The sequence below is a fragment of the Mirounga angustirostris genome, unplaced genomic scaffold (genome assembly GCF_029215605.1).
Source record: "Mirounga angustirostris isolate CCGP_5_RB_7025 unplaced genomic scaffold, mMirAng1.0.hap1 SCAF_1, whole genome shotgun sequence".
Taxonomy (NCBI): Eukaryota; Metazoa; Chordata; class Mammalia; order Carnivora; family Phocidae; genus Mirounga; species Mirounga angustirostris.
The window spans coordinates 150,359,898-150,372,083 of NW_026991709.1; the positions used below are offsets into that span (position 1 = coordinate 150,359,898).

Genomic DNA, 12,186 nt, shown 5'->3' on the forward strand with positions numbered 1-12,186 from the left:
TCCCCCAGAGTTAATCCTGTGGCTTTTCTTTTCCTCTGCTTGGTTTCCTGTGTATTTATTACCAGTGTAGCTGCCGCGTCTGCAACGGTAGTAAATCTGCTCTTAGCGTTTTCAGATGCACCAAGCATGCTCTCAGTTCCACTTGCTGAGTTCTTGGAGCATCCGACCTGGCCCACTGGGAACATCACGGCCCGCTCTGTCTGCGCCCAGCCGGCCTGCCCTTCGCTGCTACCTAGGCTTTCCTCTGTCTGTGGTTCAGGTTGGATTCCCTTTTTGCAGTGCCTTAGGCCTTCCTCCTTTTTTATTTGTTCTCTTTTTGGTACATCCCCCAGTAACTTCCTGAGAAAAGGGTATATAGGCTGTAAATTTTTCTTAACTTTGGAGGCCTGAAAATGGCTTCATTTTACCCTATTACTTGATTAACAGTTTGGATATAGAATTCTACACTGCAATCATTTTCCTTTTTTTTTTTTTTTTTAGGAAATTGCTTCATTGTCTCTGGCTTCCAGTATGGAAGCTAGCACATTGAGGATTTCAAGGGCATTCTGATTTTTCATCTTTTGTCTGTGACTCTTTTCCCTCTCTGGCGGCTTATATCATACTTTCTCCTTCCTATTTGGAAGTTTCACAGTGATGTGGTTTGGGCCCCTGTCAATTCTAGGAATTCCTATCGTTCAATCCTGGGAAAATTTCTTGACTGGTTTTCCCCCTTCCCATATTCTGTTATCTCTTTTTGAAACTCCTATTCAGTCATGCGAACGTGAATGAGATTCCACTCTTCAACAGGCTCTATTCCAGGCATTTGGCATATTTCTGTGAACAAATCAGTTAAATAATCCCTGCCACTAGTAGACCTTACATTCTAGTGGGAGGAGACCAGACAATAAACAAGAGACGGAATGAATATGTAAGTTATATGGTATGTTCGAGGTCTGTGTGACCGCACTTACTGTACATTGAGCGGCCATAGGTGCAGGCGTGGGTGGGTGGAGTGGGATTTTACCCGGGAGTGTAATTGGGCAGAGGAGGTGAAGGCATGTGGAGGACAGTATTGATAATGATGACTGCAGAGATGAAGTGGGTAATGAGGCTAATGGGTAATCCAGGAAGATGTCAAGGCCCAGTGGAAAGGAGATGAGAAATAGAAGTGGGATTGAAAGACTGGGATTTGGGTTCCTGAGAGAGGGAGCTGGAAAGACCAGGAGTAGAGGTTAGAGAGCAGATAATGGGACTGACTCATGCAGGGACTGCATTTAATCGAGTGCGAGATCCAGTATGTGACTATGGGAGAGTAATGAGGGCAAGAAGGGAGAGACGTCAAGATCCTTGGAGAGGAGGTGTTTTGGAAACTGCCATCGGTTGTAGGAGAAATCATCTACCTAGATGAATCTTGAAATTGCTCAGGCTATACTTGAGGGAGCACAAGTCAGGAGGTAAATGGTGAAGGTGTGGGGCAATGGCAGGGATGAGGGGTGGTTGGTATGTGGAATTGGGAGGGGAGGAGGTCAGGAAGCAGGAATTTTAGGGAGCATCGAGGGAGAATATTTGGGCAGCAGCACAAAAACAGGTCATGTGTTGTGTTCTCAGGCTCAGTGGTAGGAGGGTTCTGGGAGAGATCACCAGAAGGTCAGAGGGCTGCAAAGGGAACAGGCTTCTCAGGGGGGAATGGGTTTCTGCTAATGCACTAGGTAAAGGGACCACTTAAGAGAAGAAACTGAGGATGAGGGGAAATAGTAATCCAGAGTTTCAGGCATTGGGAAGGGTTAGGAGGTGCAGATGGGGGCGACGGCTGTACAGAGCCCTTCGGGGAAGAGTGTAGGAGGATGACTGTTTCTGAGATGGACATGATGATGGGGATAATGAAAACTCAAGGCAGATGTTGAAAGGGTAGAGGTGTCTGGGAAGCATGGGTTTCCTCCCAGTGCAGAGCTCGCCCTTTCCCCACTGGGGATGTGGCCCACTTGGTCCTAGTGCCCAGGCTTTCCCTTGACCACTGTTGATGGGGTCCCAGCTAGGGAAGCCCCCTTAACTCTGAGCATCACACTCACCTTTGACCCTCGATGATGAAAGGTGAAGGAGGCCTGGGGAGGTTCGGTCTTGGTCCCAGAGGCAGCTCCCCGCTGTAGTTCTGAGCTGTAGTGCTCCCCAGATCTCTGCTGATAAAAGAGTTGTAGGCATTCGGGGAAACATGGCTCTGATTCCTGAAGGAAGGGGCAGTAGACCTCTGGGATCAGCGCTTTAACTTTTTTGTTTCTCTCCTGTTTGTCCATCCCTTTTGATCTCTTGCTCTACTTTTAAATGATTTTCTCAACTCTGTCTTTGAATACTTCCATTGGGTTTGTGTTTCTGTAGTCATTTCCAGGATATAGATATTTTCACTTACCTCAGAGCATACTGATAGTTCGTCACTGTTCTCTGCTGTTTCCTTCCACATGCATAGTTTATTTCCTAACTGATGCTCTTGTATGTGTATTTGTTTGGCCCTACGTTTCAGGGCGGGATGGGGAGTACTAAAACGCTGATAGGCAGCTCTGAGCATGGGTAAGGCTGATGGGGCTGGGTGTTTTGTTGGGAAATTTTGGCGTGGATATGTTGGTCTTTACGTTAGACTAGGCACACAGTTCTACAGGGAGACATCCCCCAGTCCTCTCATGCAGAGAGCAGTCTTGCTGGCAGCATTCTGGGGACTGAGGCTGGACTGGGGGCCTCAGCGTCAGTACACGTCTATTCATCTGCTCTTGTTCTCCGTGTGTGCGGGGCTCCTGTCTCCATTGGGCCTTGTCTTTTCCCAACCCTGAGTCCCTTTGCATTTGATTCATTTTTAGTTTCTTCAGTTTGCAAATGAAAAAACCCCCACAGCTTTATTAAGGTATAACTGATGTAGAATAAGCTGTTTGTACATAAAATGTACAAATAAATGCACCTACCATATTAGTTTCTGAGGGCTGCCCTAACAAAGTACCACAAACTGGGTGGCTTAGAGGAACAGAAGTTTCCTGTCTGCACAGTTTTGGAGATTAGCAAATGCCCAAGGTCGGGTGGCAGCAGTGTTAGTCCCCCTGAGGCCTGTGAAGGGAAATCTGTCCCACACTTCTCTTCTGGCTCCTGGTGCTTTGCTGGCGGTCTGTGGCATTCCTTGACTTGTGAGTAGCATTCTGTGTGTCTTCACATCATTTTCCTCTGTGCGTGTCTTTCTCTCTTCATCTGGCATTTTTTCAGAAGGACACCAGTCATGTTGGATTAGGGGCCCACCCTATTCCAGCATGATCTCATCTCAGCTTAACTAAATGCATCTTCAGTGACTCCGTTTCCAAATAAGTTCACATCCTGAGGTACTGGGAGTTAGAACTTCAACATATGAGTTTTGTAAGGACACATCTCAACCCATAACAATACTCATGAAACCATGACCACAGTCAGAACGGTGAAAATATTCATAACCCCTCCAAAGTCTCGGTGTCCTTGAGTGTCCCTTCCTTCCTGAGCCTCCCTCTCCCCCTGCACCTCCAGGCAGCCACTGATCTGCTTTCTGTCACTATGGATTAGTTTCCATTTTGTGGAGTTTTATGTAATTGGAATGATATAGTACGTCCTCTTCTTCTGTCTGGCATCTTCTACACAGCTTGCTTATTTTGAGACTCAGCCGTGTTGCACGTATCAGTAGTGCTTTCCCCTTTCTTGCTGGGTAGTAATTCCACTGTGTAGATGTGCCATAGTTTGTTTGTCCTCCTGTTGGTAGACATTTGGATTATTTCCAGTTTGGAGCTATTATGAATAAGCTACTATAAACATCCTTTATTTTGGGTAAAATAAGGTAGATCAACTGTGTAGCCAAACTCAAAAATATATTTCCAATTATTTCTGCATACAAAAGGCTTTTCTAAGTATTTAACCTAATATTTAGGTGTTAATATTTAATACTTAATTTACTATTTTCATTAAATTTACTTAATATTTAATTGACTTCAAGTTTTAAAATATTTAAGTTTCCTAAATATTTAACCTACAGTATTTACCCTAATTCTAAGACAAAAGAATTTTATTAAAAATGGAATTTTAATAAAAGTAGTGAAAAACCCTGACAAGATCTGCCATTCCACCAGCCTACACAAATCATAAAATAGGGCTGCTTTGATTGGGACACCTGGTCCTGGAGCTTCACTCCTTCTGATGTTCCCAGTTTGTCGCCAGCATGTCGGCAGTGTGGCCCCGTGGTAGGCACGCAAGTTCTGGGCGGATGACTTGTGGGGCTGAGGACCCACCGTGTCCTATGGATCTCATGACGGCCCTCTCCTTCCACTTCAGATCCGGAGGCTGAAGCTGCAGCTGGAGGAGGAGCGGCAGAAGTGCTCCCGGAGCGAGGGCTCGGCGGCTGACACGGCGGGGCTGCACAACGGCTCCGACCTGCAGTTCATCGAGATGCAGAGTAGGTACCGCAGCCAGGCCAGGGCCGCTCTGTGGGGAGGCTGTGTTCCAGGAGCGCGACTGCAGGCACGCCGCCGGTCTTGATGCGCATTTCTCTCTGGGAGCCAGGTTACAGAGATTGCTTAGTCCTCAGCGAGCCCAGAAAGTAGTCCCGATCAGTGGTGCAGCCAAGTAGAGGCTTCTAGTAGCCTCTGCACTTCAGGGAATGGATTACAAGAGGACCGGGTTAATGCAGTGATTTCTAGACATTTTGGAAACAGTGTCCTGGCACTGTCCTCTTCCACACCTGGGTCAACTGTCAGCTCCCATATAGCACCCTTCTTAACGACATTTTTCTTGTGGAATCTATCTTGGATAGTGAACGGATATATTTGGAACTAACTCACACTAATGCTGAGTAGTTTCAGAACTTTGCCAGAAGTTTTATTAACCAAATTAATCTTTATAAGCTGGAATTTAAAACAAGGCCAGAAAGTAAGCCTATTCATGCAGTTTTTCTCCCTTTCTGTTTTTGACCCCACGTTGTTTTAAAATGCCTGCTGTGTTTACAGTAATCTCCATGGTGGGGGGAGGTCAGCAGCCATTCATATATAGTTAGATAACGTATCGTTTGTGGAGAGGGGAGACTTACTTTTTATTCAGTTTGAATTGTGGCTTTTCTGATAACTTATTTTGAAATATCGGTTATTTCCTGGCTTTTTCATCTAAATATTTTTGCATTAGGCTAAATAGAAAAGGCTTCTTGGATTAAGGCTTATTGATACTATTAATACTGGCTTTTCAGGTTAGTGTCATGTCCTTTATTAGAGATCATTTGGGACCCTCGTGACACTTCCTGTTGAATATTTTATTCTAGAAATACTTTGGTGTGGAGGATAGATGAAGATGGGTACGAGAGGCAGACTGACTAGCTGGGAGGCTGTGATGATCAGCTGGACCAGTACAATGGCTGCCAACAGTCTTAGAGAGAGGGCAGGGGGTAGATTGGCCTAAAGCAGCAAAATCCAAAGGAGTCACACTGAGGGAGAATGGGCATGTCTTAAGTGTGACTGCTCCTAGGGCAGGTGGGCGTTATGGAGCTGGTATCTGGGAAGGACCCAGAGTGACTGTAGAATGAGGTGGGCTCAGGGGGACCCAATAGACGGGCCTGGCCGGCAAAGGAAGCCCAGGGATATACGCATGGTGTGATTGAATGGAATTTCATGGCCAGCACGAAATGGCAAAGATGAAGGACTTACACTCTTGAAAACAGGAAGGAAAGGGAGGTTTGCCATGAGAAGGAAGCAGCACATTGTGATAATTAATAAGTGGCTGGGATGAAGAATTAACCAGATCCTGAAGCTTGTGTTTTAGAGCCCAGCAGTAGGAACTCTTGTCTCTCTCTGCCAGAGGGGCTTTTGGGGTGAGAGTTTTATAGCCCCATTACTTTTCAGGTGACAGTAACTACCCGTGAGAAGAACCTCTCCCTCAAAATTATATAAGTAGTTGTAACCTCAGTGATGTGGAAAAGCAGAAAAGTTCTTAAGTTAGATAGCTTAGATTTGGTTTATCTCCTTTAGGCCTTATGATTCCTACCCTATAATCATTTCAGAGTGATTTTTGTTAAATTTGGTTTGCTGGAGGGAGTTTTTTAACTTCTCATTTTAAATGACTTCTTAGGTCAGAAGTACAACTGATGATTTAGAAGTCTACCCATCATATTACCACCACATGTTACTGAAAAGCATTTCTTTGAGCAGATGTTTACTAAGCACATGCACAAAGCCCTTGGCGAGATACAGAGGTAGACTGAAGAAGGCAGAGCCAGGGCGCCTCTCCTCACGTACAGTGTTCAGAAAGCACGAGTAGTGTTAGCAAAAACAGTGCCAATAAAACGCCATGGGGAAGGCGAAGTTACAGGGGACTAAGCAAGAGTCATGCCGGAGGGTGCCGAGGACTTCAGTCAGAGGCAGGGAGAGCAAGACCCTCAAGGTGTGGCAGCCAGAGGGAGCCCGGAAGGCAGGAAGGTGAGGGAAACTGGAGGCTCCTGGGGGAAGGGCAGCACCTAAGTTTGGCGGGGGCCACCGATGCACTGACAGGGCTCCTTGCTCAAAGGTCGGCCTCCCCCCACCATGGGGTAAAGAGTGAATTTTCTTCCACCTCCCTGGTCCAAGGGATGCTGGGATCAGGTGCTAGAGCTTCTGGCAGGAGAGCCGTTGTAGAGCCCAGGTTGCGGGCGGTGCCGTGGCTGCCCGTGGGCATTTGCACTCGGTCCCCTCCTGGGCTGCAGAGGCTGTCACTGCCTGAGGTCACACCTGCTCTCTGACAGGTGATTCACTATTCTCTTCTCTTCTAGGAGATGCCAATAGACAAATTAGTGAATACAAATTTAAGCTTTCAAAGGCAGAACAGGATATAGCCACGTTGGAGCAGAATGTAAGTACTTCAGTGCACTACCAAGTGATTTGCACTCCCTTGGAAACTTCCTGCACCCGAGTGGCTAACTCCAGGAGTACCTGGGTTTCTTAGGGCTGCCTCTGCAGTGGGGTCTCTATAAAAGCTCTCTATTATAAAGTACAAAAGCCAGCAGAGAAAACCTGGCAGGACACCTCAGCCTTCTATTAGCTGTAAAAATGCAGAAGACTGTAGCTATAATTCACTTTTTTTCCAGATTATTTCCGAGAGACTTCAGGAAGACTGTAATTTGAAAATCCCTTATTGTACATTTCAAAAAGTCTAAAAGCTTTTCCATTTAGTGAGTCTTGCCCTACAGTGTTACTTTGGCACTTAAACAATATGTTCATCATAAACTTAACACGGGAAATCGGCTCGATAAGGACTCTCCAGCTGTATTCCTCTCTGGGGACATTTCTTGATCTATAAATAGCCGTCGGGCGCAGAGAGGCCCTCTGACTCACCGTGAGGGGATGACTTGGGATTTGTAATGACGCTGTGTTTCCATGTGGCTGCGAGAAAGGGGCCCCCGGTGGCCATTAGCAGAGGCCCGTGTTCTCTTGTTGACAGATCAGCCGGCTGGAGGGCCAGGTGCTGAGGTATAAGACCGCCGCGGAGAACGCCGAGAAAGTGGAAGACGAACTGAAGGCGGAGAAGAGGAAGCTACAGCGAGAGGTACCTGCTTTTGCATGCTCACATTCGTACAAAGAACAGATCCTTCGCTGCCTGAGGAACTGAATCCTGGTTCAATCTTTTTTTTTTTTTTTTTAAGATTTTATTTATTTATTTGAGAGAGAGAATGAGAGCGAGCGAGTACATGAGAGGGGGGAGGGTCAGAGGGAGAAGCAGACTCCCTGCCGAGCAGGGAGCCCGATGCGGGACTCGATCCAGGGACTCCAGGATCATGACCTGAGCCGAAGGCAGTCGCTTAACCAACTGAGCCACCCAGGCGCCCCTCCTGGTTCAATCTTAAGGGAACCGCAGTGGAGTCTCTTACTCTTCGGTGTTGGTTTTCGACCTGCGCGGTGACTGCCATTTACTTTTAGGTTTCGGTCAGTTAGAGACTGAGAGAAAGGATAGGTCTCCCTTTTGTGGTGGAGCCGGTCTGTTTCCCCACCTGCTGGCTGTCCTTTCTGGGGTTGAGGCTTAGTGTCCCTGCTCGGTGCTGCCAGGTGGCGGAAGAGAGGCGAGGCCGCGGGGCGCCGTGCGGGGCGCCGTGCAAGGCCCAGTGGGTGGTGCTTCCGTGTCGCAGGCGGGGGGCGGGGGCACACTCAAGCGGCACTGGGTTTCGTGTGTGACCATGTAAAGTGACTGGGCTCTCCCTGTCTGCAGTTACGAACAGCACTGGACAAGATTGAGGAGATGGAGATGACCAACAGCCACCTGGCCAAGCGGCTGGAGAAGATGAAGGCCAACAGGACAGCACTTCTGGCCCAGCAGTAGGAGGCTGCCCTCCGGCCCAGGCGCCGCTCCTGGGGCCCCTCCCAGAGGGACTGACTTTTTGTCCATTGACACAGACCCCCCTTCAGTACTGTTGGAGTTTTGTCATTAAAATAGCCACCTTTGTATTTTATAATTTATGAGAATGAAACAGGTTTGAATCTTCATGAATGAATACTCTGGATTTCGTTTGTAGTTTGATTCTAGACTAAGAACTGGTCCATGCTGTTGTTTTTTTTTTTAATTTCCATAATTTTAGAATCAAGTTTACTCACCATTTTTCCCCAGCTGCCTCAGTGACTGGGCACTCGGAGGCCTTGGCACAGGTTCCGGAGGACAGCGACTCTGTGAGTGCCCAATGAGGTAACTCGGCTGGAGACCTCGGAAAACACAAGTGCCTTCTCCACGGTGCAATTCAGACTTCAGTCATCCCCAGCGGCCAAAAGACACTTACCCTTAGTATCAGACAGCATTTATATTTTAGTGAAGAAACAAGTTCACAGGCGGGCAATATATGTTTCACTCAAATTTCTATGTTTGGAGGAAAAAGCCTTTTTTTGTAAAATATTTAAATTTATATAAGAAAATGTTAGAAAAAGATATGGGGAGTGTACATAAAACTTGCTTTATTGCATGTGGCCGGGTAAGTCCAAAGCCTAACACTCTTAAAGTAAGAGTAGGGCCCTTCGTCTTCAACATCAGCTGTGCTGTATCTCATGTGAAGTATCTCATCTGCTGTTGATTTGTGGAATGAAACCTCAGACGAGCCCGGTGGGGGGCGGGGACAGGCAGGGGGGAGGTCGGCCTGAAGACTCTATTAAACGCACCCTCTTGCTGACCACAGCTGGCTGCCGACACATTCATTTTTGTTAGGGGAGTCTTTAAAACACCTCAAGGCAGCCACACCCACCCCTCTTACCTTGCCCCTCTTCTCTCCTCCGCAAGGAGAATGATCTGGAATGTACAGCTTTTTAAGAACTTCAGTTTCATCTTTAAAGGCACCCAGTTCAAGGGGCTTTTATCATCGAGTGTGGCTACTCTGCAGGATTTGTGATTCTCTTTTGCCCTCAGAATCAAGGTGGTTTTATGGAGATGGTGGCTGTTATCTTCAGAACAAATGCTGGGGGAAGTCTAATGAATTAAAGGCACATGAGATAAAGTTTAGACTTGAAACTAGATGCTAAAGCCAACTTGAATGTGAAAATCTCTACAAATTTTACCCCCTTCTTCAGAGCAATGAGCTTTGTAGTTCCATATTTTATTTTTAAAATACGGAAACCACTGTCCTGAATGGAGACCATCCTCTCATTCGCAGGGACTTGTCGGGGTACTTTATCCCAGGAACAGGAATGGGCATGAATGGATGAGAAAGCAAACAGGGAGTGAGGATGGGAACAGATGTCATGTGCTGCATCTCACAGGGGTGGGCGGCCTTCTCGTCCTGATCTCGGACCAACTACAGAACTTGACTCTTACCTGAGGACTACAACAGAGGCATAAAAATGGCTGTCACACACCTCCTATAAATTCTCTCTAGTCATAGTAGGTGCAATCACCCGTGCAGGAGCTGTGAGAGGGAGAGGGGGGCGAGGTTCTGGAGCCGGGCCCGGGGCTGCTCAGCCTGTGAACTTTTTGGAAGTTCTACATGGTTGAACCTGACCTTGCCCCTTTTGTGGTACAACAAATTTGTCTCTTCTGTTGTCCCAGCCTCTTCCAAAGGGAATGGCTCCGTGTCTTCATCAGGTAGAGTTCCCTGTTCTTTCCCATGGAATGTTCTTCACTGAGTCTTGTAATCTGATTTTGCCTCCGCACTGAAGGCGTTCTTCCTCCCCGTGCTCACTGCACATTTCTGTTAATGCAGGCTAGTGTTAAGGCAGCTTCTTGTAATGGCACCTACAGCTTAAATGTATATTTTTATGTCATCCTTCAGACAAGAATAACTAGAACTTTATCTTAAGCTGGTAGGATTCAGATCCATTAACAAAGGGGGCTTACTTAATGTGCACACTAGTTATAAATTCCATCAGGACTGCTGTCCTCTTGCAAGTTTTTTTTTCGTTACAAATTAATTAGCTTTGGCTACATATGGTGGTAACAGATTATCAATTCAGCCTTCTCCATACTCAGTGTCACCAGAGCCTCTTATATGTTCGGGACCTCTTTCCAAGGCAAGTGAACCAACGTAATTCGTATCAGCTGATACTAGAAAGTCACCAGAGTACACAAGAACCAAACCAGAGCAAGATCTATAAAATCTTCAAGGCCTTTTTAGAATTCTTATCAGATGCCCAGAGGGCTTTCAAATTGCTTTTGGATTCTTCAACACACGTATACTGTAGGTGAAAATGGATCTAGAAAACCTTTCAAGTGTAGTGAAATTAAATAAGAAATCATGTTAGGACACATATGACAATTTATTTCTGGTCGATCCACCAAGCGTGAAAGAGTGCTACTAGTTAGAGGGCAAACGGGAGTCTTCAACCCTAAGACCTACCCTCGTCAGGATGCAGTGCAAGAACCGCACAGCCCAGAGTCTGCAAGTGAGCGTGGTCAGCACCTCTCGAAGACTTTGTACAGATCGGGCAGGTTAGCAAGCTGTAGGATATTTCCATCTTCTGTGAAATGTTTAGGAGGCAGAAGGTGGGAGCGGAAGGCTTTATAAACAATGTGTTCCACAGTCCACTTCCAGGGGTTTGCAGAGGAGCCCGACACTTCGCTCTGGAAAAGACGCGTTCGAGGTCACAAGCCTGCCTGTTCGCCCCACTCACATCCCAGCATTTGTGGTTTCCTGGCTGACCTGTACTGGGCCTGGAAGTCTTGCTGGTTACAATGGACTGTTTTACCTACTGCTGGTGAAACATCCTCTCTGGTCAGCCTCTCAGGGATCCTACAGCCCTGAACGTGAGAGACACGAGACAAGGGGAAAGGAAGGCAGAGACTTTCTCCCATGGAAACTTTGTTTCCATTCAGGAAAACTGTTGATTGTAGCAGCATCTAACATAAGGTCTGATCCCGACTATGACGTTCAGCCCCCAATAGTAGGAAGTGCATTCACCCAGGCCCTTTCTGTGTACAGCTGATCTGTAAGAAGAGCTAGGGGTCTGACCTTAGTACCTGTCCTGTTTTCCTGGAAGAGCAGTGGTCAGATGTATAATGAGCCAAAGCTAAATGAGCGTGGGGAGTCTGGGGCAGAACCTGAAGGCTGGGGCTGCACACCTGAGGGCTAACGGTGGGAGACGAGAATTCGCTAGCCCTGGATCATCCACCAGCTCAGTCTCCCAGCTCTCATGGTGACAGCTTGCATTTTCACATTTGACAGGTACTGAGATCATTCTAGAGGGACCTTCCAAACCAGCAGAAGGAAGAAAAATTCATGAATAAAAGCTGACCATTATGTTGAAGCTTTATGTGCAGTGAAATCTTACGAATTCAGAGGTGGCAGGTTTCATTTGCTAAAGGTTGTGTGAGGCCCATCCCCATCCCGGGTGCTAATGTGCATCACCACAGTACCTGCTGGCCCGAGAGGGTCGACTCCTCAGATATATACTGCTTCCGAATGGAATAAAACATAGCACATTCTTTACTGAGGCTTTCAAAACATTCCTTCTCTTCATCCCAGTTCACCTGGTCCAAAGAGAGAATTTAATACCTCAACATAGGTACTTGCTTTAATAAACACATTTCATTTCCAAGTGGAGGTTACAGACTACTTAAAAGCTTTTTCCATGTAATGTTTTAGGCATTAAATCTGTAAACCATAACTGCTGGATAGGTGGGGTAAAGGGGGGCCTTCAGCTGTTGTATCCTTTTCACCTCCATCATTCCACGTGAAGGTGTGGCCCCGTGCCCTCTCCCGCCAGCCCACACGCAGGTACCCGCATACTTAGG

The 12,186-nt window shown here is 46.9% G+C and overlaps 2 protein-coding genes across 12 annotated transcripts in view; one reads left to right on the forward strand and one right to left on the reverse strand.

The window, feature by feature from the left end:
* The window catches only part of LRRFIP2 (LRR binding FLII interacting protein 2), a 108,723-nt gene extending 100,250 nt beyond the window's left edge, over positions 1 to 8,473 (forward strand). For all 10 annotated transcript variants that reach the window (XM_064590234.1, XM_045904060.3, XM_064590242.1 and 7 more), the window contains 4 exons: positions 4,306 to 4,426; positions 6,761 to 6,840; positions 7,429 to 7,533; positions 8,191 to 8,473. In XM_064590234.1, coding sequence (XP_064446304.1) covers positions 4,306 to 4,426; positions 6,761 to 6,840; positions 7,429 to 7,533; positions 8,191 to 8,301 — 417 coding nt within the window. In that variant the 3' untranslated portion in view covers positions 8,302 to 8,473. The remainder of the gene's footprint in view (positions 1 to 4,305; positions 4,427 to 6,760; positions 6,841 to 7,428; positions 7,534 to 8,190) is intronic.
* Positions 8,474 to 10,698: 2,225 nt separating this feature from the next.
* The window catches only part of MLH1 (mutL homolog 1), a 43,010-nt gene continuing 41,522 nt past the window's right edge, over positions 10,699 to 12,186 (reverse strand). For both annotated transcript variants that reach the window (XM_045904057.3, XM_045904059.3), the window contains 2 exons: positions 11,809 to 11,922; positions 10,699 to 11,016 (listed from right to left, as the gene is read on the reverse strand). In XM_045904057.3, the coding sequence (XP_045760013.1) occupies positions 10,849 to 11,016; positions 11,809 to 11,922 (282 nt within the window). In that variant the 3' untranslated portion in view covers positions 10,699 to 10,848. The remainder of the gene's footprint in view (positions 11,017 to 11,808; positions 11,923 to 12,186) is intronic.